This window comes from Nematostella vectensis, chromosome 3, assembly GCF_932526225.1.
Source record: "Nematostella vectensis chromosome 3, jaNemVect1.1, whole genome shotgun sequence".
NCBI classification, from domain to species: Eukaryota; Metazoa; Cnidaria; class Anthozoa; order Actiniaria; family Edwardsiidae; genus Nematostella; species Nematostella vectensis.
In genome coordinates this window covers 14,263,789-14,287,336 of record NC_064036.1, presented here as the reverse complement: position 1 = coordinate 14,287,336, position 23,548 = coordinate 14,263,789, and the positions used below count along the sequence as shown (strand labels likewise).

General features: G+C 38.4%; 3 protein-coding genes and 2 long non-coding RNA genes across 7 annotated transcripts; 1 reads left to right on the top strand and 4 right to left on the bottom strand.

Moving 5' to 3' along the window:
* The first annotated feature begins 796 nt into the window (after nucleotides 1-796).
* LOC5522318 (dynein light chain Tctex-type 5-B) lies at nucleotides 797-1,805 on the top strand. Its single transcript, XM_032367479.2, has one exon. The coding sequence runs from the start codon at nucleotides 847-849 to the stop codon at nucleotides 1,315-1,317; it is 471 nt and encodes a 156-aa protein (XP_032223370.1). The 5' UTR covers nucleotides 797-846; the 3' UTR covers nucleotides 1,318-1,805.
* A 5,065-nt stretch (nucleotides 1,806-6,870) lies between these two features.
* On the bottom strand, nucleotides 6,871-18,323 carry LOC5522203 (cyclic GMP-AMP synthase-like). Of its 3 annotated transcripts, none has more exons than XM_048725387.1 (4): nucleotides 18,222-18,323; nucleotides 11,618-12,426; nucleotides 10,857-11,036; nucleotides 6,871-7,662 (listed from the first exon to the last, which is right to left on the bottom strand). In XM_048725387.1, the coding sequence occupies exons 1-4, from the start codon at nucleotides 18,222-18,224 to the stop codon at nucleotides 7,374-7,376; spliced, it is 1,281 nt and encodes a 426-aa protein (XP_048581344.1). In that variant the 5' UTR covers nucleotides 18,225-18,323; the 3' UTR covers nucleotides 6,871-7,373. The 3 variants fall into 3 exon arrangements, with proteins under 3 accessions (XP_048581344.1, XP_048581345.1, XP_048581343.1); XM_048725388.1 differs by having other exon boundaries at nucleotides 10,857-10,950; nucleotides 11,618-12,441; nucleotides 18,222-18,303; XM_048725386.1 differs by having other exon boundaries at nucleotides 11,618-12,441; nucleotides 18,222-18,297.
* LOC125561301 lies at nucleotides 9,076-10,843 on the bottom strand. The gene is made up of 2 exons (XR_007307334.1): nucleotides 10,122-10,843; nucleotides 9,076-9,270 (listed from the first exon to the last, which is right to left on the bottom strand). It is a non-coding gene; the product is annotated as an uncharacterized LOC125561301 (long non-coding RNA).
* A 131-nt stretch (nucleotides 18,324-18,454) lies between the features above and the next one.
* Nucleotides 18,455-19,902, bottom strand: LOC116604758. The gene is made up of 2 exons (XR_004291228.2): nucleotides 19,758-19,902; nucleotides 18,455-19,578 (listed from the first exon to the last, which is right to left on the bottom strand). It is a non-coding gene; the product is annotated as an uncharacterized LOC116604758 (long non-coding RNA).
* Nucleotides 19,903-19,952: 50 nt separating this feature from the next.
* On the bottom strand, nucleotides 19,953-21,191 carry LOC125561396. The gene is made up of 3 exons (XM_048725732.1): nucleotides 21,064-21,191; nucleotides 20,000-20,735; nucleotides 19,953-19,958 (listed from the first exon to the last, which is right to left on the bottom strand). Exons 1-3 carry the CDS (start codon nucleotides 21,129-21,131, stop codon nucleotides 19,953-19,955), a joined length of 810 nt encoding a protein of 269 aa, XP_048581689.1. The 5' UTR covers nucleotides 21,132-21,191.
* Between the last annotated feature and the right edge of the window lie 2,357 nt (nucleotides 21,192-23,548).

Genomic DNA, 23,548 nt, shown 5'->3' with positions numbered 1-23,548 from the left:
GCTTATGATTTTATGTATATAAAAGTTCTAAGAAAACATCACGGCAAGAAAGAAACAAATAAGATGCTAAAACTCTATCTGTCACCTGTCTCCAATACACCAAAAACTGGAATTCACCTGTCTCAATATACACTTCTTAGAGATAAGACATCGAAACTGTGAGTAGATAAGTCTTTGCGAAGTTAACTTAGGGCAATCGGGGCACAAATATCTTGGAATGAACAATAAATAATGAATAATGAATGTCTCCATTTGGACACAAAATTACATTACTATCGTTTTGATTACTGTATCGGTCAGTCCAACTGAATGCTGTCGGCGAATAAATTTTGAAAAGCCATGAATCTAGCGTTGTCTGGCTGGTTGGCGGGCAAAAAACAGACTCAGGAAAACCTTAAGCGGAGAGCTGTAAGTTTGTGTGCGGTAGAAGCTGATAATAACAAAACAATCAATTAATGCACTTGATAAAATAATAAGGCACCCTGAGTTAATCTAATACAGTTACAATCTAAAAGGGGTTACCGATATAGATATTTATAAATGAAATAAATCCCATCTGAATTTTATCGTGATACTGGTTGAGCTATTAGTTGGTAGTTTGATAAGAAATCTTCTCAATTCATAAAACCTAAACTGATTAACGTCTTCACAGGACGCATATTTAAGAAAATCCATCGCTTTTTCCACTTCGTGAGACAGCTTACAAATCATTGGAAAATGTGTGGTATTATGAGCTTTCCCCTTAACCGCAAAAATACCACAATAACAGCTCTTAGCAACCGAAATCACCACACAACAAAACATTTCTCATGAGTACCCTACAAAATAATTTTTTCAGTTCCAAGTATGGCGTTCCAGATTTTTGACCCATATATCAACATCGATGAACCACAAGCAAGTGATTTCTCGGACGATGATGCGGAACCAAGGCCCATCAACTTAAAAGAGGTGGAGGAAAGTATTGAAAAATCCGCAAACAATCTGCCGAAGGACGGAGCAAAGTTCAGTTCAACTATTGTACGGGAACTGGCCTTGAAGATCCTAGAAAGGGAACTTAGAGCCGCTAAGTATGAAGCTCGCAAGTGTAAAGTTTTATCCATGGATATAAGCGAGAAAATTCGAGACGAGGTGAAAAGGCTTGCATATGACCGATACAAGATTATAGCTTTTGTGACAATTGGTTCGGTACACGGGCAAGGGCTTTTAGTGTCGAGTAGATGTTTGTGGTTTCCTCTAACAGACGGATCTGCCACTGCCGTGTTCACCAACGCATCCCTATTTGCTGTAGCTACGATATTTGGGATTTATTTGGAGTAGGACACAGACGAATCTGCTACTGCAATTTTCACTTCTATAGCTCAACCCTATTTGCTATAGCTACGATATTTGGGATTTATGTGGATCTTATGTGTACACTAGGCTTAGTGGTTTTACAAAACGTTTTTTAAGCAGGCCATCACATCCTATTAAAACAAAATCACCTATTAGGAACCATAGTTTACAGTACTGCTATCACACTTTCGTCAAAATGGTTCTTTTGTAGACCTACAAAATGAATATGGCGCGACACTTTTATGATATACCCAAGTAATAGTTGTTGTATTCCCAAAACCTTTTCGTGTTTTATAACATTTATACGTAGTCCTCCTTTTGTTCTGAGATGATCTCAATTACCTTGTGAGATATTCTGACTGTGGCCGTGTCTCATCACGCGGGCTTTATGTCAGTAATCATACAAAAATGACTCGTGTTATGTTCAGGAAAAAATATAGAGATAATCACCGCCTAAAAGCGGAGCACCAGTCGCCAATTTGCTTGCTTTCGTTTACGAATATAAAGACTGACTACTGCTTTTTACGGACATATCATACCCTACGATGTTTCTTTCATTGAATATGATGAATATTTGTTTCTAATAACATCAGAAATGTATTGCTTTTAGTGACGTCATTGATGACGTCAAACAACACCTGATCATTCTATTTCATCCCCCTTGACACTCACATGACGTCTTCCAATATTAGTTGCCCTGCGATTTTTATATCATGAAATATGAATATTTTTGTTTTTTATGACGTCATCGATTACGTCACACACCACTTGACTATCTGCGTTCCCCCCCCCATTCGCACCTTTATGACATCTAATACGCCTTGTTGTCTGAATATATATATATATTTTTTTCATCGTCACGTCATCGATGACGTCACGCATCACGTGACCATTTCTTTGCACTCCCCTTGAGACATACATGACACCTACGAAACACTGCTGTCTCCAATAGCAACGAGAAACTATCTTCAGGTCCGATTTATACGTCGCGCTCATGTCTTGCCGAATTTAATTGTTTGGTCAGTTCGACGTCTGAATCAATTAAGTTCGGCACGACAGAATTGAGTTCGGCACAACCTTAGCTGCACCAGTCGTGCTGCACGGCAAAAGCACGACACCGATTCAAACGTCGAGCCTCTGATGTGCCGAATCAATACCATATTTTATTCCTTATTTTTATTGCAACAGAAACTCCGCATCAAGTCAACTTTTACTACTCACAACCTATTAACCCATTGACTCCTGGCTATTTTTGAGCTGAATTTTCAAAAAAAACAGACTGAAAACAGATACCTCCCCCCCTATTCTTAGTTTTATACAGCCCGTCAAAGTCAAACACAGCTGCACCTAGTCAGCGGTATCCAAGCTTTCCAACAGTGCCTTGCGGTCCCCACTTTTAATACCTTGTCGTTGTGCTGAAGCCAGCACAAGTTGATGGTTGCTTGTATTTTTCATAAAAAATACAGCTATGAGCATATTAAGAGAGTGTCTCAGGGCATCATAAAGTCTTTTGGGGCATAATTGAGTGCTTTGCTTATGGATATTTGCAAGCAAAGGTGGATTCATGATGATTTTTTCTTGTTTGGCTTTGCCCGGATGAGAAAATAATTTTCTAATGAATCACCACAGCTCTCCTAAATGCTGTCTTTTCTGAAACCAAATTGATTCCAAAATTGTTTACACTGCTATTCTGGGTCTGTACGACCTGGAATTGATTTGTTTGGCTTCGGCGTGAAAAGACTTCTAAAAAACCATCTGACTTTGGGGAGAGGAGTGTTGACTGGCCCTCCCCTCGTGAATTTTTCCATGGATCTCCCAGAATGCTTTTCAATCAGTAAAGGCATCTTCGTGGTTTTACAAGCCTTAAAGGAGTGGACATTGTGTTTTGAGGCCATGGAAATGAACCTGGAGGATCAGAATAAAGGTATCTATTTGTGTCTTGAGCTGTGTTTGCTGATCTCTCTCCCTTGTGTTGTATTTTGAGCGTTTTATTGAGAGGGGTGATTCTGCTTTTCTTTCCTTGTCCGATTTGAAATTTGTCAAAGAACCTGTGCTATTATTTGGCTTAAGAGTAGTTGCCAACACCTTGGTTGGATGCATAGCTTCAAGACCATTTATCCCTTAGACTGATGCCTGAGTATCTTCATCTTGTTGTGTTTAGTTTGCATTTATGAATTTTTTGGGTTGTGGGTACTTCCCAAAGCCGGTACAGGCCGGTTGAGGGGTCAATGTGTTAAGCGCGACTTATTTAGTGCGACGTCTGAATCAACGTTGAACCCGATGTATTTGTGTCGATACAAATAGGCAATAAGATTCGGCACGAAAGGGGCGCGACGTATGGAGCCGCCTTAGAAAGATGATCTGCCCCCAAATCCACAAACTGATTTCCAACTGTCACGATTTCCTTGACGGGCGTGATGTACACAATTGCCGGCTTGGCATTCATCGCCAACATAGTGGTGATCTACCTTAAGATGCGTGAGATGTCGAGTCGCCGCATACGACACCGGAGAGTATAAAGGTACGGTAATACGAGCAGCAAAATTATACGACTTTCATGGCTCTACTTTTTGCAACAAAACTAGCACGTATTAACTTCAACAACCCAACTTGTCTCGCAGCAATGTGAGCATACTCAATGTCAAGCATACTCAATCAGTTGCATCAGCCAGTTACGAAATCTGTATCAAATCAACTTGCAACAAAATATGAGCTGCGACCAAAGTTGGTTTGCTGGTAATAAAACGCGCAATATCGTTTTCGAACTTTTTTTGCAGCAATAATGCCACAAAATTTGTACGATTTTGCATGGTGTCAGCGCACGCTAACCACAAATTTCTCGTCGTAGACTCTACGTCTCCGTCGTGAATCTTAAGGTCTCTAAAGGTTGGTGCGCAAACGGAAGCGCAACACCGTGAGAATGGGTCAAACATAAGCGCAAGCGCAAGAAAATCAAGCTGTTGCGTTCTCGTGCGCTTGCTTTTTAGTGGGAAAAAGCGTGCGTTAACATTTTCTACCCCTTTTAGTCGCTCTTCATGCTGAGCCAGGCGTGGGCCGACCTAGTGAGCATCCTGATCAAAATACCTTTCTACAACGCCCCGATGCACGTTAACTTCATCGTCAACGACATGATCTGCAAGCTGTGGCATATATCTCCACTAACTCCTACATACCCTGCCGCCACTGTTAATAACTTGATAGTGATGAGCTTAGAGAAGCGCATGGGGATCTTTCATGAGTTGAGAGTTCTCTACCCTAACCCTAAGGCACGTGGGCAGCAGGTGTTTTAGAGTCGATAGCTATAACTCACACCCTAGTTCCGTTAGACGTCGGGCATGATAAACACACTATACCCTTTACGACAAAACCGCACCGCTCATGAATCCATCATAGTAGCTTTACACTTTATTTTCGCGTCACTTTAATTTCGCGACTCATATCTCGTAAAAGAAACATTGTTAAACGACCAAACTTGGTAGGTGTCATGTATGTGTCAAGGACGGTGCCAAGATATGGTCAAGTGATGGGTAACGTCATCAATGACGCCACTTCAAGCAAAACTATCCCGATGTCATATCTATATTCATATCTCCTAAACAAAACATAATGACAGCCAAAGGTATTTGTCATGTGTCAAGGGGGGTGCACCAATATAGTCACGTGATTGTGACATCATCGATGACGTCACTAGAAGCAAAAATATGCTGACGTCATTAAATTAAAAAATATTAATATTTCACGAAGGAAACATCGTATGGCAACCAAACTCGGTAGGTGTCAAGGGTGATGCAACAATATGGTCACGTGTTGTGTGACGTCATTGATGACGTATCTAAAAGTAAAACTACTCTGACACATCGTATGACAACTAAACTTGTGGCAGAAGGGGGTATAACAAGTTGGTCGCGTGATCTGTGAAATCGTTGACGTCGTAAAAAAACAGAAATATAATATTTAATATTTCTTAAACTATTAAGAGAAAAAAGCAAAGATTTGGTCGTTTGGAGCGATTTTAGGCAATGCCTAAATCTATATATATATTTTTTTTTTCTTCAAGAATGCTTTGCAATCCGCAATGGCATACAAGATGGTTTCACAAGCCCTCAAGGAGTTGACCTTGTTTATTGAGGACATGGACCTGGAGGATCAGAATAAAGGTATTTGTGTCTTGAGCTTCGTTTGCTGATCTCTCTCCCTTGTATGTTATTTTGAGCGTTTTCCTGCGTTTTTTTTTTTCTTGTTCGATTTAAAATTCAAAGAACCTGAACCATTATTTGGCTAAAGAATACTTGCTATCACCTTGGTTGGATGCATATCTTCAAGACCATTTATCCCTTAAGACTGATGCCTGAGTATCTTCATTTTGTTATGTTTATTTTGCATTTATGAATTTTTTGGGTTGTATTTCTCAAAGCCGGTACAGGCCGGTTGAGGGGTCAATGTGTTAATAAGCTTTATGGAAACACCTTGTGTATTTAGTCCTCTAATGTACATATAGTACCGAACGGGTTGAGTTGGACAATTCTGAACTGTATGTATAGATTCTTGTGACATGCCACGCATGTTATTGTTACAGTTTTGATTATTAAAGCACATTTTTATTACATTTGTTTCGCTTGATTTTATTGTCACAAAATCGCGAAAATAACATAACAATAGCACTAACAAAATATCAATACGAAATATTTATTAAGATTTTAATTACAGCAAGTGAAAACAATTGTATTTTTAGAAAGTCGCTTTCGTTAGCGCATACGTACAAACAATAATCCCTTTCATGATAAAAAAAATATCCTAAAATAATAATTCAATTACTAGTCGTTTATTTGTGCCGTAAAAATGCACATAAATGCAAAAAAAATGATGATGAAAAGAACGATACTAGCAGTAGTAAAGGAAATACCCTTCGACCATTTTGTCGTTAAGGCAGCGTAGTAGATAGGTTTGCATGAACCTATACCATTCAGCACGCGGTATTGCGGTTTCTCTAGACTACGCGGTTTACGGTTATTGGCGGTTTTTAGCGTTTTTCTGTGCGGTTTTCGCCCCTCCCCCCTTACACCCCTTTCATAATTAAATGAAAGGGGATTTTGGCAGCATCAGGTAAGTGTAATAATGAAGCAATCTATAAATAGACGTTGCCAGTGTAGGGTGTTAGGACATAACCTGTTACTCAGCTCAGCGTTTCGGTTGTAAGGCGCGCGCACGGTCACCCGGGGACTTCACACTTTAGGCGGGAAAATCAATTGGTGGGAAACAATTTACGCGCGCGTGACTTTTTTTAGCTTGAAACTGATGAGAAAATGCGAGAAAAACGAGAATAACGAAGAAATTTGTAGTAACCTTGAAACGTGTTCTACGACATTATCGAGTCTATTATGTCAAAGTTTGCCTAAATAATTGATTCAAATACTCCCTTTTGAAATTTGCTTACACTTGCCCAGCTCTCTAGCGCGGCTTTAAAAAAAAAAACTAGCAAAACAAACTAAGAACGAGTGCGCGGACAAAAAACTGCTCTGAACTCAACAAAACAGTTTATCCATGAACAAATTATTTTTAATTATTCTCATAGTTAAATACACTCATATTTATTGTACTTTCTACGACAATTTCACAGGTAATTTACCAGCATAGTGGCAGCTAAAGTTGTACAGCAAGTACTGCTTTGACGCAATATAATAGGGATAAGGGGGGGGGGGGGGGGGCCACGAACAAACACAATCCAAAAGCAAAGGGAAAACTAAGAGAAAACCTCACCTTGTGAAGGTTTCTGAAAATGGTTTAACCCAGGGTTTAACCCTTAATGGGCACTTAAATCTCCCTTCCCTATAATTTATAATTCCCCTCATAGGTATGTTGGACACAATATTGAGGATCCACAATAAGTGGATCAGTCGGATTCAGCGTGTGTGTGTGTGTTTGTGAGAGGATCGACAAAGAGAAAACAATATTTGGGATATAGATAGGATTCCTCTAAAAAAATGAATATCAAGTGAAGGCAGATATTACGGCTACCGTTGAGTCAACAGTAAGGTGCAGTGTTACATCACCACGCATTCATCCTTCGGCTGCGTTTGTTGTTGTGAAGACGACGGGGACGTAGTCGTTGCTTTTGAGCTTGTTTTCTCGTCTTGTTCTCTCAAATATCTATTTGCTACAAAAGCAGTACCAGCAACAGCAGCAATCACGGCACCTCCAATTATTTCACCTGGAGTCAACAGTCCCTGGGAATCATGGGTGTGATCCGGCTCCTCTGGGTTAACCTCTTGCATCGGTTCTGATTTCAATATATCACGCCTCAGCTGAGAACTGTTGATTATCCTCTGCAACCTGCCAAATACAATGAATATAATCAGAGTGTTTTGCACTATAGTTTTTTACCATAAAGAGATGAGAAACTTAATATATAGATCTAGGCACTGCCCAAAGGCGGAGTCAGCATTTAATAACTGTTTGTGTTGACGGAAAGGGGTAGTTTTAGGGGGATCTAGATGTCTTTAGAATGTTTTTTAATTTTTTTTAAATATGTCATTTTTTTAACTGCCATGTAATTATGAATTGTATTGGCCCCTCCAAATGGATCAAGCAAGCACTCATTTAATAATATTAAATATGCAGTATGAAAGTAAAACAAATACTAAACCTTGGTGTGAAAAAGGCTGTGAAAGTTCAGGTGTTTTAGTTGACGAGAATGTTTTTCAAGAGTCTAATGGTCAATTCTTATTTCCCTTCATAGAAGCTCCACTATCTATTTTTTTTTTTTTATCAAAACAGCATTCTAACAAGCTTTGAGCTTGTGAAGAATATATCAAGGATGTAACAGCATTCCAAAGATTTAGATTACATACTGTAGTTTTCATGTACTGCAACTGATTATTCAGAAGAATGTGTTGAAATTAAACTCCAGAAATATACCTCCTGACATGCATTACATATTAGTGCACCCACCCTTTGGCCCCTTTTTTTTTTTTAGAAATCCTGGATCCACCCATACAGGCTACTCAAAAATGAATGCAATGGAGGCAATTCCTCAATAACTGAAAGTGCTTTATTCCAATTTCTAATTTCAAACCAAACCATGTTCATTGACCTATGTTGGGGGTAGAGAGGAATAAATATACAAATAAACAAAAAGTCAAAGGGGAGCGGAAAAAGGGAGAAATGTGACTCTATTTGAAAAACATGCGACTCTATTCTAAAAAAATATAACTTGACTGAGCACTTTCCTAGTATTTTTCCCTTTCCCTATTACCTTTAGGTTTGATATAAAACTGTTTTGTTTAAAAAATTACTTTTTGAAAAAGCACAAGTTTGTCGTTATCTTTCAAAGCTACAATCTGACTAGCTTTGCCCTTGCAAAGAAAAAAATAATGTATGAAACAGCATTCCAAAGATAGAATGAAATCAAAAAGCCCAAACTGTCACGATCTCGTACCAGAACAATGAATACAATACACCAAAAACTGGAAATCGACTCTGGATCCACACATGCTAATATAAAATGCAATGGAGAAGAACAAATTGAGTTGGGAAGCAAATTCTAAAAAAAAATATCTAGTTTCAAACATAACCTATTTTAATTTATTTAGGGTGCAGAGGGGAAACAGCAAATATTATCAATTGCGTACAAAAATAGTCAACAGAGAGAAAAAAAGGAAGAAATGGGACTATATCTATGATGAAAAAATTAACAGTAATGCAACAACACTCTCCTAACATTTTCCCTTTTCCTCTTTATCTTTCGGTCGATAGAAAAAGTTTTCTTTACAGATTTATCATTGAGAGCAAGTATCTTGCTCTAAAAACATATTACACTTATACAGTTGTATAAAAGTAAGAAATCCCCTACTATATTATCCTTAAGACATTTGCCTATTCTCATGCCTTCCAGTGTTTAGAATCAATCATGGCCCTCAGGTAGTCCTTGGTTGATTTTACCTAAATAAAAGTGAAAACAATTAAGTTTTTTTTTTCCAAACAATATTTTCATCATGCCATTGATAACCTTTACTAATTTTCCACAACTATTTGAATAAAAATAAAAAACACATTAGAAAGTATGCAAGATGCAGACAATATAAAAGCAAAAAAATATAGGCAATATGGGTTGCATTTTGTTTATGTTTTTATTTTCGGTGAGAAAACTCTCTGATAACTGTAAGTTAATGTAGTTATTATAATGTTGAAAAAGTTGCTGTATCTTCGAAAAGACTAAATACACAGAATATAAAGACAAGAAAGGTGTTCTTTAGCAATATATAACAGGATGATATTTGTCAGCCTTTATTAAATATCTCAACGCAGTCAATAAAGTATAGAGAGAACGAAGAATATCAAAGGATGTGTTATGCTCAAATTGTTTGAAAAGCCCACGAAATTCTCAAAGCAAATCCTACAAGCTAAGTGACATTGATACAGTAACTTTTAGACTACTACGTATTTCTGTCGTTTAATTCTTACTTATCGTGAGGAATATACGCCTGAATTTATAGAACTTCACTAACGTATTTACGTATTTAACATTTTCATGGCGATTTTCAGTGGAATAAAAACCATTCAAGTGCAAGTTAAAATTATAATCCAATCGGAATTCAAGTAGATGGTATTTTAGCCAATCAAAACAAGGACTTGGTTTGGCATTTTGACGTCAAACTAAAGCTGGTACGGTGTTTTAGTTTGAGCGATTGGTTTTGGAAAAAAAAACACCAACAAACGAGCATTATAAAAGCACAACAATAAAAGAAAAATAACTTTCATATTCTCAATACAAATCGTCGTCTAAAACTCACCTTGGCAATGTTTTTTTTTTCTTGTCGCTTTCTGTTTGTCTACTGTGGTTGTGTTCGCTTTTGTTGTTAACTGTGAAGTTGTCGACTTTCTGCTAGCAAGGAACTCGTCGACAGTGAATGATTTTTATAGCCGAAAACAGACATCAATTCAAAGGCCCTTTCTTCTCAGGACTCCTTACATAGATATAGACGTGAATGAATATAGAATGGTAGTGTAGAGTCTCTCTTAGTCCTCTTTTTAGCTGCTGCCACGGGCGGGATTCATGAACACTCGGGTAGATTTTACTATCGGCTCGTACTTCAGACAAAACGGTTCTTTAAAGTCCATTTGAACCCGGTTTTTCAAAGCCCATTTGAACCCGCATATTTTCTCATTAAATACTATTTTCAAGCTGCCTTTTTTCCCGTGAACATACGAACTTTGAACTAAAAACACATAAAAGCATAAGACCGAGAGGGGCCTGAGAACTGCGCGGCTGGATTACTGGCTGGATGATTTGTGACACAACAGGGTAACCGCGCGATGACCACAAAAGTCGCATAGATTACCATATTTCTATACCTATGGAGGTCCGCGCGCGGCCGCGCTGGCTCCGCTAATATAAGAAACACTCCTTTTTCCTAAAATATATGGGTGCCTATTTAAACAAGCATGTAAACAACCAGAATTTGAATTATTTTGTATGTCCATAATAATGGGGTATTTCACATTGTCCTTTTTCATGCTGTTTTTACCTGTACTTCATTTCCAATTTTGTAGTTTCCATTACATCTAGCAATGTCATCTCTGGTATAAAGAAGCTTGGAAAGTTTCTGTCGAGCTCGACCACTAGAAACGTCAAGAAGCCAAGAAATCGTTGACTAATCATGATATTACTCCAATCCACAAAAAGATGTCTAGATCCATCAAGATGTCTAGAATTAAAATGGGTATTTTCAATGAGACATCATTCTAGTATAAAGTTTAACTTGTGGACCTATATAAGACGCTGAACACCACGAGAGATCACCTTGCAGGTCTGATCCCAAGAGAAGTTGAGGGGGGTGGGGTGCGTAGACTGTTAGGTATCATGTGGAAAAAGGATATTATTTGATGATATTTTAATTACAAAAAGGAGGCACATACCCTGTTCACCCCTGTGCATACGCCTGCCATAGGAATTGGTCATAATTGGAGCATAACATCGAAAGGTGCGGTCACCTAAAGCAGTCGCCGAGAGCTTTTAACTACATTACAGCGTTTGTGTATAATTCCCAAACTGCAACTGCAAAGAGCTGGTCACTAGAGTGATCGTAAGGATTTGCGAGGAAGTGCAGATAGTAATGTAGTTTAGGCGAATCTATTGACAGCCATGCATACAAAAAATGCATTTCCTGTATTTTCATTTTTTTTTTCTTTCTTTTGATTATGAAAATCCTATAATGTCTTTAAAAGGCTTTAATAGTATTACTCTATGCATAAAGAAACAGCCATTGTGTTAATCAGTATACTGTACCTCAGAAAGGCGTTCTTGAGATGATAGCTGGTCAGGTTTCCTCTCAGCTGTGAGTTGTCTGTAGAAACAATTGTCTTCATGATCTTTAGCACCTCTTTTTTACAGCCATTCCCTTGACCATCTAGGCGATTGAATATCTCTTTCTCTTTCAAAGAAAAAGACTGCCGAAAGAGGGTGGAAATATCGAAATATCGATCACAGGAGTGAGCTGTTTCACTGTACTTCTTGGTCACATAGAATTCTCCAGACACCTCAAACGCCATGACCAAGTCAATGGACATCAGCTTCTTGTCATATCTGTAGACATCAAGCTGCACAGCTGGTCCGTGTTTCACTGACCGCAGTGATATTCCCTCATTGATCTCGAACTGATTGATTGCTCTGTCGACGAGGGACTCCAGATGTTGATATACTTTGTCCACTTTAAGGTAGTCGTCATAATCAAGAAACCTGTCATAGCCATACTCCCCAGGTCTGAGCAACTTCAAGCGTGCAAAGCCATGTGGGATTTGACGATTCTGGGCCCTTTCCTCCACCTCAACCCCTCCTCGTATTTTTAAAGGAATCATGACATCAACTTCATCTGCGGCCTGGGTTTTCAGTCCATCGTACATACTTCCCGTGTACAAAAGATCTCCACGAAGAGGAATTTTGCAGTTTTCCACAATAAACCTCCAGACATGGCCATTTGTGATGTATTTATTCAAGATGCGTCTGGTTTCAGATCGTTCACTTGCACTTACAGCAACCTTGTCATTCAGGTATCTTAGCAACTGCTTGTTTAGTTCACGCTCTTCTGATGGGTCCATCTGTGAAAATATAAGCTAACATAAGAGTGAAAACATATACCTACTAGTAAACGGTCTACCGCTGCTCCTATTCTTTTCTCCCAAGAAACTATCCTATGACGCCTGGCGAAACATTTTATCTTCCCCAAAAAGCTAAAATCGAAAATCGAACATAAATCGATTAGTGGGGTAACGGGATATGTTACAGAGGTGAGAGAGGGCTGACTGGATACCTTCGTCGTGGGGATGTTGGTATAAATGGAAGTAACATCTATCGTGACAAGAGAGGGCTGACTGGATACCTTCATCGTGGGGGGATGTTGGTATAAATGGAAGTAACATCTATCGTGACAAGGAAGGAGTAATGGGATATGGTAGAGAGGGCTGACTGGATACCTTCATCGTGGGGGGATGTTGGTATAAATGGAAGTAACATCTATCGTGACAAGGAAGGAGTAATGGGATATGGTAGAGAGGGCTGACTGGATACCTTCATCGTGGGAGGATGTTGGTATAAATGGAAGTAACATCTATCGTGACAAGGAAGGAGTAATGGGATATGGTAGAGAGGGCTGCCTGGATACCTTCGTCGTGGGGGGATGTTGGTATAAATGGAAGTAACATCTATCGTGACAAGGAAGGAGTAATGGGATATGGTAGAGAGGGCTGACTGGATACCTTCATCGTGGGGGGATGTTGGTATAAATGGAAGTAACATCTATCGTGACAAGGAAGGAGTAACGGGATATGGTAGAGAGGGCTGACTGGATACCTTCATCGTGGGGATGTTGGTATAAATGGAAGTAACATCTATCGTGACAAGAGAGGGCTGCCTGGATACCTTCGTCGTGGGGGGATGTTGGTATAAATGGAAGTAACATCTATCGTGACAAGGAAGGAGTAACGGGATATGGTAGAGAGGGCTGCCTGGATACCTTCATCGTGGGGATGTTGGTATAAATGGAAGTAACATCTATCGTGACAAGGAAGGAGTAACGGGATATGGTAGAGAGGGCTGACTGGATACCTTCATCGTGGGGGATGTTGGTATAAATGGAAGTAACATCTATCGTGACAAGGAAGGAGTAACGGGATATGGTAGAGAGGGCTGACTGGATACCTTCATCGTGGGGGATGTTGGTATAAATGGAAGTAACATCTATCGTGACAAGGAAGGAGTAACGGGATATGGTAGAGAGGGCTGACTGGATACCTTCATCGTGGGGATGTTGGTATAAATGGAAGTAACATCTATCGTGACAAGGAAACAGCGGTGGGGTAGGTGAGTGGATAGAGGCATGATGGTCTTAAGAAACATAAGAGGAGATTGTGGGACGAAGGGTTGTAAGTATTGGTCTACAAAGATGGATAATTGCTCAGTGGGAGATTGTCGGCCAGATTCAATGGGTTTACCAGGGATGTGGGATGTGTGGATTTTGGGTAGCATAAAGAAGAAGGGAGTGCTTGCGGGGAGGTGGAATTCGTATGTGTCTTGTTCAATAATGTTGTCTTCAAGTAGTTGGGAGAGATAGTCAGCTATAGTCTTTATGATAGTCAGTATAGGGTCTGCAGTAGTTTAGTAGCATTTGTCAGAGAGTTGCCGGTGTCGTTTCTTTATATAGTCATTAGGATCCCAGGGCACTACAGCACCACCTTTGTCAACAGTTTTGATAGCGGAGCCAGCGCCGCTGCAGGTATAGAAATTGGTAAAACTAAGCGACTCAGTTTTTATGGTCATGACGTCATGTCACTACTAACGTGACCAGCACATGCGACCAGGCCCGCTAGTTAATTGATCGCTCTAAACCAATGACAGACTTGTTCCAACAAGAACCGGGGGCCTATTTTGACTTTTGACACAAAACGATCAACAAGTTTTTGAAGAATTGACAAGAAAAGTGTTTCATAGAGAAAATGCAACTGGTTAGCCAGTCAAATGGCCGTTTGAAAAAGAGAATTTGAAGGATATATCTGTCTAAGAAATTGCTTTGTACTTACAAGCTTGGAATATCGGCTCAAGTGTTCGAAAAAACCGTTTTCACCTTGTGCGGTGGTTGATATTAGATCAAGGAAAAGGCTAAAATACCGGCAGCATTTATCGAGGAATTGTCGAGCCTCTGCACTACTATTCCCGTTAAGATGTTACGGAGTAAAATCAAAGAAGAAAAGCTTTATTTATGATAGCTAAAATACGGAATTGATCGCCAAAACAACAAGCGAACATAAACCAAGCCAACAACGGGACAGTAAGGTGAGTTCGGACGAAAATTTCAATACAAAATAGTGTGAATAGAATATACATCAAAACTTAATTTCCGTCCTTTTTTCTTTTTTATGTAATGCTTTCTGTTTGCAAATATTTCTGAAAATAACCCTCAAACAAAACAATTTTCGTCCCTTTACAACTTCTGCTCTAATTTTTGCTGCATTGCATTCAATCATCTTCCACTGTCAAATTCATGAATTCTGATTGGATGCTATTTAGGCGCTCATATAATAGCTTCCCAGTTATATAGTAAATAATTTTTTCCTCAAATAAAAAATACATCTACAAATCAATGCTTATCTAGCTAAGGTAAGAACGACCTTGACCACTCGTTTATACACAGTTGTGTTAGTTAAACTATGTATCATTTAGCCTTTTCAATTGAATTTTTTTTGTTATTTGCTGACAAATGTGCAAGGAAAGACATAAACTCATCCTTGCAGTTGCAAAGTCTTTTCCTCTCACCTGTCTTTGTTATTTTATTATCCTAAATTCTATTTCAAGATAAAAAAAACGTCAGAATGACTCTCTTTCTTTCTTATATACAAGTCAATATTGATTTGTGTTTTCTTTTGCTAAGGATACTAGAATCTAACCATCTTTGTTTTCCTCTATGTATCTTTTCATGTGTTGAGAAAATAAGAAAAGGTATGGCATTGCTTTCAAATGACTAGTGATTATTTTTTCTCTTATTCAGTTGAACTATTAGTTTACCCAAAAGTCATGATGTGAGACGGAATGAAGGCATGGGTGATGAACAGCATACAGTATTTAGCAAGATATTTCGTTTTCATTTTCTTCCCTTTTGAATATGATTATCCTTTGCAGTCAATCTGCATTCTTCCCCTAGGTAGATATATTTTCCTGTTTGGTTGTTATTGTCCTAAAACTCAGAATTAACAATTATAATAACTAAAACTGTGATTTCTTTTTCCTTTTTAAGAGGGAAGGGGGAAAAGATTGGCCAAAGTGCTGTGCTCTTTTTTATTTTTTAGGTCTCAAGCTAATTATGGGGGGAAATAAGCTGATTCACTATTAAACATCCTTTGTGCATTTAAGATTTTTCTAAAATATATATGTTCAAGTGTATTCAGAACCTACATTTCTATCTCTTATCGTAAAATTGGAAATTGGAAATGGGTCCAGCATTTCATTAAGGTAGAGAAATAGCTAAGATCAATAAAGCTTGGACCATGCATTTCAGGGGGGGGTATGCAATATACAACACTTGAGTCTTTCTACAGCATATAAAGGTGAATGTTGTTATTATGGATCTCTTTTTAATTATCAAAAGAATTTCAGGGGGGGGGGTCATCTACTTAAACTGCCAAAGGATTCTTTCATATGAAAGTATGGTAATAAAGCTGGCTCCGCGTTTAGGCAGTGCCTAAATCTATATATTAATGAGTTTCGTGAGCTGATTAAGAGCTGGTGTGGTGAGGTTGGAGCATGTTTGGCTTGGGGGTGGATTGGTGAGTTGGTGTGTGACAGTAGAGGTGAAAAGGGGAAGGGTGTGGTTGGGAGGTTTTAGGCGTTGCCAGGAGCTGGGGAGGCGGGAGGGTTGAAAGGGTGGCGGCGTGTGCGGGGTTGGTTGAGGAAATGGTACCGGAGAGACATGCGATGTGTGGAACTGTGAATGCATCAAGGATCGTAGTACAGGGGGTGAGGTTGGGCGTGGCGGCAAATTTAAAACCATGGGAGAGTAATATTACTGGTGAGAGTGTGGCAGGTGAGGTTAACAACTGCACAGCAATGGGTGAATTATTGAAGGAGCTTAAGGAGAAGCTGTTGGTTAGAAGCCGGTATTTGTAACATGGCAGCTGGGTTGGGTAGAGAAAAAAGTGGGAGGGTTGGTAGTGGGAAGGTGTAAAGAAGTGGTGAGGAGTTAGTAAGGTAAACTATTCATAATGGTGTAGAATGACAAGCATTTAAGAAAAATAAAAGAGGTATGGGATATTTCATAGAGCTCTTTGAAATGTAAAGCCTTACATATGTTCTAGTACAGGGCTTATCATCTGGAGGTGAGACCAGGTACTAGTCAAATGCAAAGGGGAGAAATAAAACTAGGAGCCAAGGGGAGCAGAAAGATGGAGATGCCTAGTAGGGAAAAGGTGGTTGCTGTTGGTTAGAAGCGGGTATTTGTACCATGGCACCCGGGTTGGGTAGAGAAAAAGAAGGGGGGGAGTCAGTTAGGTAAACTGCTTAATGGCGTAGAATAACAACAATTAAAGTTTCTCATAAGAGGGTTAGACCAGGTACTAGTCAAATGTAAAAGGGAGTTTTTGGTGATTTGGATTTTTTTCTCTTTTGTCATTGTAGAGCTGAAGCCAAACATCATTTGTGTGTTTTTAAGCAATAATAAGCTTGTGATGTATGTTTTTCTAAGGATTTTATGAGGAGAAATAAAACAGACTTAATTTTTGTTGTACATTTCACCAAAATCGAAGTGCAAGTGCTTTTGTGAGGGCTATTATTTGTTGCTATCACAAAGTTGAATAATTCAAGATTTTTAATTTATAAGCCTTTTCACCCCAAAAGTCAAACAAACCCAGAATAGTAAAGTAGACAATTTTGGAATTAATTTCGTTTAAGTAAAAGACAGCATTTAGAAGAGAGTGGTGATAAATATATTAAATATAAATAAATAAAATAAAATATAAAATATATTAATGCGTTTGGAAAGAAAGCCCAAGATATAAATACATTTATTAGATGAGAGGTAAATTTCCTCTCTTTTGCTAGATTCATTTGTGAAAGCGATTGCACGCATAGCGTAATTTGACCTTTTGTAGCAGATAGAGTCTCATGTTCACAGCTCTGCTTAGCAGCGAGCATGTTAAAGCATCCAAATTTACCCGACGAAAATGCTGTTGGACTTGTTCTGAATAAACTGTTATGCCTAAATACTGTTTCAACTCGAATTAAAAGGTATCATGTATGTACCCCCCCCCCCCCCGGATTTGAATAAGGAACTGAGCGAATAAGGAAACAGACGAAAAAGGAACTGCGAATAAGGAACTAACTTCACTCTGGTGACTAAAAGGTAGGGGATTTGTATTCGGTATATATTTCACTTTTACTAGTGTAATGCACTAGTCATTTGAAACCACCCCAACCTTATGGTCCCAAGGAAGAATGGGGTTAATGTGTTGTTGTCTAAAATGCCACGTAACATAGTCGAGTGATGCCTATATATGGGCATCGTAGACAAAATTTGACCCCAGCACGCGAAAACTAATTATCGCTTTTAATGAAAATCACTATAATCTTTAGAAATAAAAAATGAAATCCATAATATCACTGTAGTCTTTAGTTGATCATTTTACCGAAACAATAAAATGCAAGAGCTTTAGTATGGGCTGGTTGAAAATTCGATCCATAGTATGCACGACTTCACTTTGACTTTGCAAAGGCTTTGCATTTCATTGAATGATTGAATCTACTAGACATTGAATCAGACATGTTTCCTTTCGTATTGAAAAGGTTTGACTTGAAAATCATGTACTGATACTTAAATATAAGTACGGAAAGATTACATAGCCATACTTACCATATTATTCGATGCGTTTCAACATTTACGGCAAACAGAACAATGGATCGATTGATTCTAAGAATTTACGCCACAGGAAGCTGGTAATACCACAGGTAGCCCAGGCTCACGGCGAGTGTAGAAGGTCTTTTACACAGACCGCGGCAGAACGACTGCGCATGCGCGAGACAAGAGTCATTCAAAATGGCGGCCGAAACACGAGTTTCCGAAAACTTTTAAAATAAACACAAACGTTTGGCTCAAAATGGACTTAACGGGAGCAAAAAATTACACATACACCAAGAAAATGTACTCGTGTTAAGGTTCCAGGAAGATTTTTTGCTGGATCGAGGGTAAAATCCTCAAGTTTGACGGCGTTTGTGGGATTTGCTGGCACGCGAAACTCGAAAGTTCGACTGCTGCCCTGAAAACGAGACAAATGTCAGGGAGCAAACATCAAATGTGGGCGAGATTAGTTTCTTTATATTCCTGAGGAATTCTTCCAAGTCAGCCTTGGGACTCATTCCGATCATCGCTCCAATGTTATGGCCGTGTGCATAGTGTAGATGGCTATCTAGAACAGATCTTTGAATCGTGTCCGACGAGAGATATTGTCATTCCATTAGCTATGACTATTGCTGCTAAGTTCTGTTCGCGATCAAGCCTTTGCAGATAAAATGCAAGTGAACTTTGAGGAACCTGTGGATTAGCTGAGGTAATTGACAGATCGAGGGCGTCTTCAAGAGAAACAGTCCCAATGACTGAATCTAGATGTGGTTTTGCCTCAACAACACTAAAGAATGGAGACCCGTAACCATTTGTCACAGTGTCATATATGCTGTTGCCACGAACAATTGCAGATAACATCATTGAAAGCCAATGAGGGTTTATGGGAGGACCACGGCTGAGCTGTATACTGGTTTGGTTTGCAGAATTAGTGAGATAAAAGCACATGCATTAGATCCATTTCTTCCAAGTAGAGTTGACTGAGATATGTAAGGAGGAAAGAACCAAAATGTAGATGAACCAACTGGATGAGTGGTAACTTGGATGTCAATTGCCTGTAAAGGTGCAGCCTGGTGATTGGGAACTTTTCAGCAAGGTGTGGGGAACAGAGTTGACACTGGTCTCCAGCTTCTTCTAAACAAAAATTGTGAAATGTGTGAAAACAGTTAAGGCAATTGACATTGGTTGTTGATAATTGCGTGCAGTTTTTGTAGTCACAGATTAATTTAGGATCAGGTATTGTGGAAGGGTCTTCTTTTACAAATAAGTAGCCAAGGGGCATTGCTTTTGAAGTAATGTTGGTGTCAAAGGTAGGAAGAAAAAATGTCATGTCTCCTTTAGGCTGCCCTCTTGCATTTGTTTCTTGTGGAACCTTAAATGTAAAAAATAGACACAATTGTTAGTCATGAAAAAGAAAATAAGTTGAGGCTATGATCAAGTGCTCGACTAATCATTATTATTACTTTCCTGCATAAAAAAAAACATTGTTCAGGCACTGCACTGACCAAGGTAATAAAAAATTACTCATGGATGGATGGATGTCTACTATACCTGCTTTGCTTTTCCCAGATTTTGACCAACTTGCTTGATGATTTTCAGTAATGCATCAGCAGCTGTACCAGTCACCAAACTTAGGTCTTTTTCAGAATAACCTCTACTGTATGGTGTTGTTAAATAGTTATGAAAGAGCTGTTCTGTCTTTTATGCAGCAAATGACAGGGCTTTGTCCCTATTTGACTAGCACTGTCATAACTTGAAATGAAGCTGCGTAGCACACTATGCCAGATTTCAACTTTTTTTTCTGTTATTAGAGCTATCCATTTCTTTTTAAGTTCATGGTACTGGGAAAAATGTTGTTTGTGAAAAGAAAAGTCACTAAGCATCGATAGTGTTGATCTGTCATAATGATGCCTTTTCCAGATTATAAACAGTAGAGATAACTTTAACATCATTGTTATATATGATTCCATGTCTCCAGACCTGAATGTAACAGGATAGTGGAAGAATGATATGGGAACCACCTCATCTAAAAGAAACAGAATGGAAGCATACTCTATGTCCTTGCAGAGCTTGAATTTTAGAAGAACTTTATTACGTAATTTGCCCCACGCCAGAAAAACAGCAGTTATTACCAGGCTGACGCGAAAAGGCTTTGGCTTGTTGGGTAAGTCAGATCCAAATGTCTCTTTGTACACTTTTTTAAATAAGAAGTCATAAATTGTTACAACATCTTCTTGTAGATTCAGGAAAACATGAAATGGGCCCTGCTCTGGGATGACTGATAGGAAACTGGCATCTGCATTGACTTCTTGAGCAATGAGTTTCTTTTGATAAAACCAAGTTGGCCAGTCCCCGGGTGCTGGTACTACAAATTTTTTCAAGTAATGTTCCAGTTGTGGACAGCACAGGAATATGTGATCAATGGCTGATTTATAGTCCTCCATTCTTTTCAAAGATTGCTCGAACTCATCTATTAAATTAGTAGACTCAAGGGTACAGAGCTCATCGTGCGACAACCCAGAATAGACCCTACAAAAAAAAGAAAAAAATGATAATTTGGCAAATTTAATGTTCCATATTTGTTTTTTTTTTATATTTTACTCTACTCCTTTTTTTGTAATAGCAGTCACTAAACAAAAGTAAAATTGATATTAATCATTATGTATATGGCTTTCACAAACTAATGTAAGAGGTATATATTTGTTGGGTGGGAGGTCCATATAGGGGAATAAAGTATTGTGCCTGGAAAAATATTTAGGAAGTGTCAATATTAAAACATTTTTTAAGAAGAGAAAACAGTATTTTTCTTGTATGGATTGCTGACCTGTAAATAACTACATTAAAATCCATAGAATACCTCAATTCCTTTAGTTGTTGTTGGATGTATTTTGGTGAAATGCATTGGTGATTTGTTTCCAAGTACATTCTTGATAACACTGGTCTTTGAAACAACTCTTTTATGTAGTCTAGAACAATTCCTCCTCTGCATATTTTTTTTTTATTCCCTATCTTCACAATCACTTGGCTGTGTTTTGTATGTGTCTTGTAGGAATAGGAACAGCAGGAATTGAAGGATGGATGTCCAGTAGGCCACTAGCCATGTGCGTAGCTAATGATAGCTTCAGATTTGTTGGTAGTCTAACAGTCAAAATATTATGGAAGTCATCCAACAGTTGTAAAATTAGGAATCCTTTCTGAAAATTTTAAAGAAATTTAAGCATCAGTTATCCCACTGGCTTGTTTAAATTGAAATGGTTCTTGCTTATTCTCAAGTATTGTTCTTATTATTCTCTTATTCACTATTTACTAAAATAAAAATTTGTACCACACTAATCTCACCTCTGTTGCCAGGATAACCTTTCTCATCAGTATGTCTGGATATTTTGTTATTAGTGCTTTCTTGTGAGAATCAATATTTCTAGGACTTGTACTGAAACCAAGTATCCTTCCTGAATTGATTGCTGTCCTAGAGGCACCATGATGTTGTAGGAATAGCCCTTCATCCTTTTGTAGGGTGGAAGCTTTCTGAGACCTGGTAAAATAAATTTGTGTCATTTAAAAAAGAACAAAACACTAGTGTGCTGGTAGTGTGCAGCTTGTATACATTGAATTATAGTATAAAGCATGCTATTGAACATACCTAGGCCCAATTATGAAATTGGAGCAGATAGAAAGGGGGAGCTTATTACAAAATTTAGCCTCTAGAGGGTTTTTAGAAAGGAAAAGAAATTGGAGGTTAGGGAGGTGGGTCTTAATGGAGCATTTAAGGTACCTGAAATATGCCAGTGTGTGAAGGAGAACAACAGTTCTTTGCTCCTGTACAGCTTGATGTTCATCTGAGAGTCTGGAGTCCTCCCTTGTTATTGAACTTAAAAGCATTTCAATCAGACCTGGAGAGTGTTTTTGTGTGAACGCTTTCATTGCTGCTGGCTCATATAATGGGGCTTCACTACTGAGGGCATGATGGTATAGAGCCATCTGAAATTGTTGCACTTGTTGGCCCAGTGAATTACCTGTTGATAGCAATGACAATAAATTATTGAATAAATTATTTGCAGTTTTAGTTGGGCTTGATCCATCACTGGGGTTGAACACTGATCAGCCACATCGGTGCTGATCGATAAAGCTATTATAAATATTAGAGCATGCAGATATATTTTATCATACAGCTGTACCTTCATCCAATTCATCAAGTTCTTTGATTGTTGTCTTTATTTGGTCCCATACTTGACTATCCATTAACACGCTGCCATTTGGGGCAATTTTGATGGTACCTAGGGGAGTTTGCAGCTCTTTCCATGTTTCCAGGAGATGAATGTCACATATGTCTGCTAGAGCTTCAAGTCTTGAAAACAGCCTTCCAAATTGTTGCTTTGTTTGATCCAGTTGGGATATGGTAGGTGCTGACATAGATATATCTTGCATACTTTCGTGGAGGTGTAGAATAGGGGATCCCGTAAACTGAAATATCTGAAATTTACAAAACAGTCAAAATGGAAAACAAAATAAACAAACTATCTAAAATAAAGTACAATAATTTGCAAAATGTATCATCTTTTGGGGTGCAGGTTTTCTGTTGTGGGTGGGTCAAATGGGGAGGGGTCATACCTGTTTTCTAAATTATTGTTAAGGGGGAGTCAAAGGTTTTCTATTAGATATTAGGGGAGGGTCCAAAGATAGTTCTGAAAATTTGCCTTAAATATCCCAGCCCACCCTAGCTCCTCAATAACAAAATGTTTCTTGTCTTATTCTATTCCACATATTCTAAATTAAGGAATTCCTTTCATTCTCTCATAGAAAATTAATAATTTTATATGAATTGGCTTGGTGGGAAAAAACTTGTCAAAAAGCTTAATTGTCAGAATTTTTACAAATTGTAAAAAAAAATATTTCTTTTTTAACAAATGCAATAATATTGTTTGCACTACTACTCAATAATTGATAAAGTATTTTTATCCACAAAAACAAAAAGAAAGGCGAACTGAATTTTATAGATAATTTGTGTTTCTTCAGAATGTACAAATAAACAAACCTTTTGTAGTTGTTGTTCTTTGCTGATGGTGGATGTACTACTATTTGCTTTTTCATAATAAAAAGAACAAAAGAATGTTCAAGCCTTTTCTATGTACTCGTTTTTATATTTTGTTAAACAGATTGAAAATACAGGAAGAAATACATAGCAATTTACAGCGAAGAGGCACTGCAGAGGAGTGGTTGTTTTCCCGAATAAAAATATACACTTACCTCGACTGGTTTTCTACTTGTTTGAGGACGGCTTTCAAATTTCTTATAGGCGAGCAACTTGCACCGGTAACACCACCGAGTACCAGGCTGGTATCCTG

Excerpts from the sequence above, each read along its gene's own strand:
- LOC5522203 (XM_048725386.1), bottom strand. Across the intron at positions 11,037-11,617 it reads CTCAAGAACGCCTTTCTGAG|ACATCTTGATGGATCTAGAC; the intron begins GTACAGTATACT and ends TTTTAATTCTAG. Across the intron at positions 7,663-10,856 it reads AAATTGGAAATGAAGTACAG|GTTGCAGAGGATAATCAACA; the intron begins GTAAAAACAGCA and ends TGTATTTGGCAG.
- LOC5522318 (XM_032367479.2), top strand. The coding sequence starts at position 847 with ATGGCGTTCCAGATTTTTGACCCATATATCAACATCGATGAACCACAA.
- LOC125561396 (XM_048725732.1), bottom strand. The coding sequence starts at position 21,131 with ATGTACTTGGAAACAAATCACCAATGCATTTCACCAAAATACATCCAA. Across the intron at positions 20,736-21,063 it reads CAACAACTAAAGGAATTGAG|GGTCTATTCTGGGTTGTCGC; the intron begins GTATTCTATGGA and ends TTTTTTTTGTAG.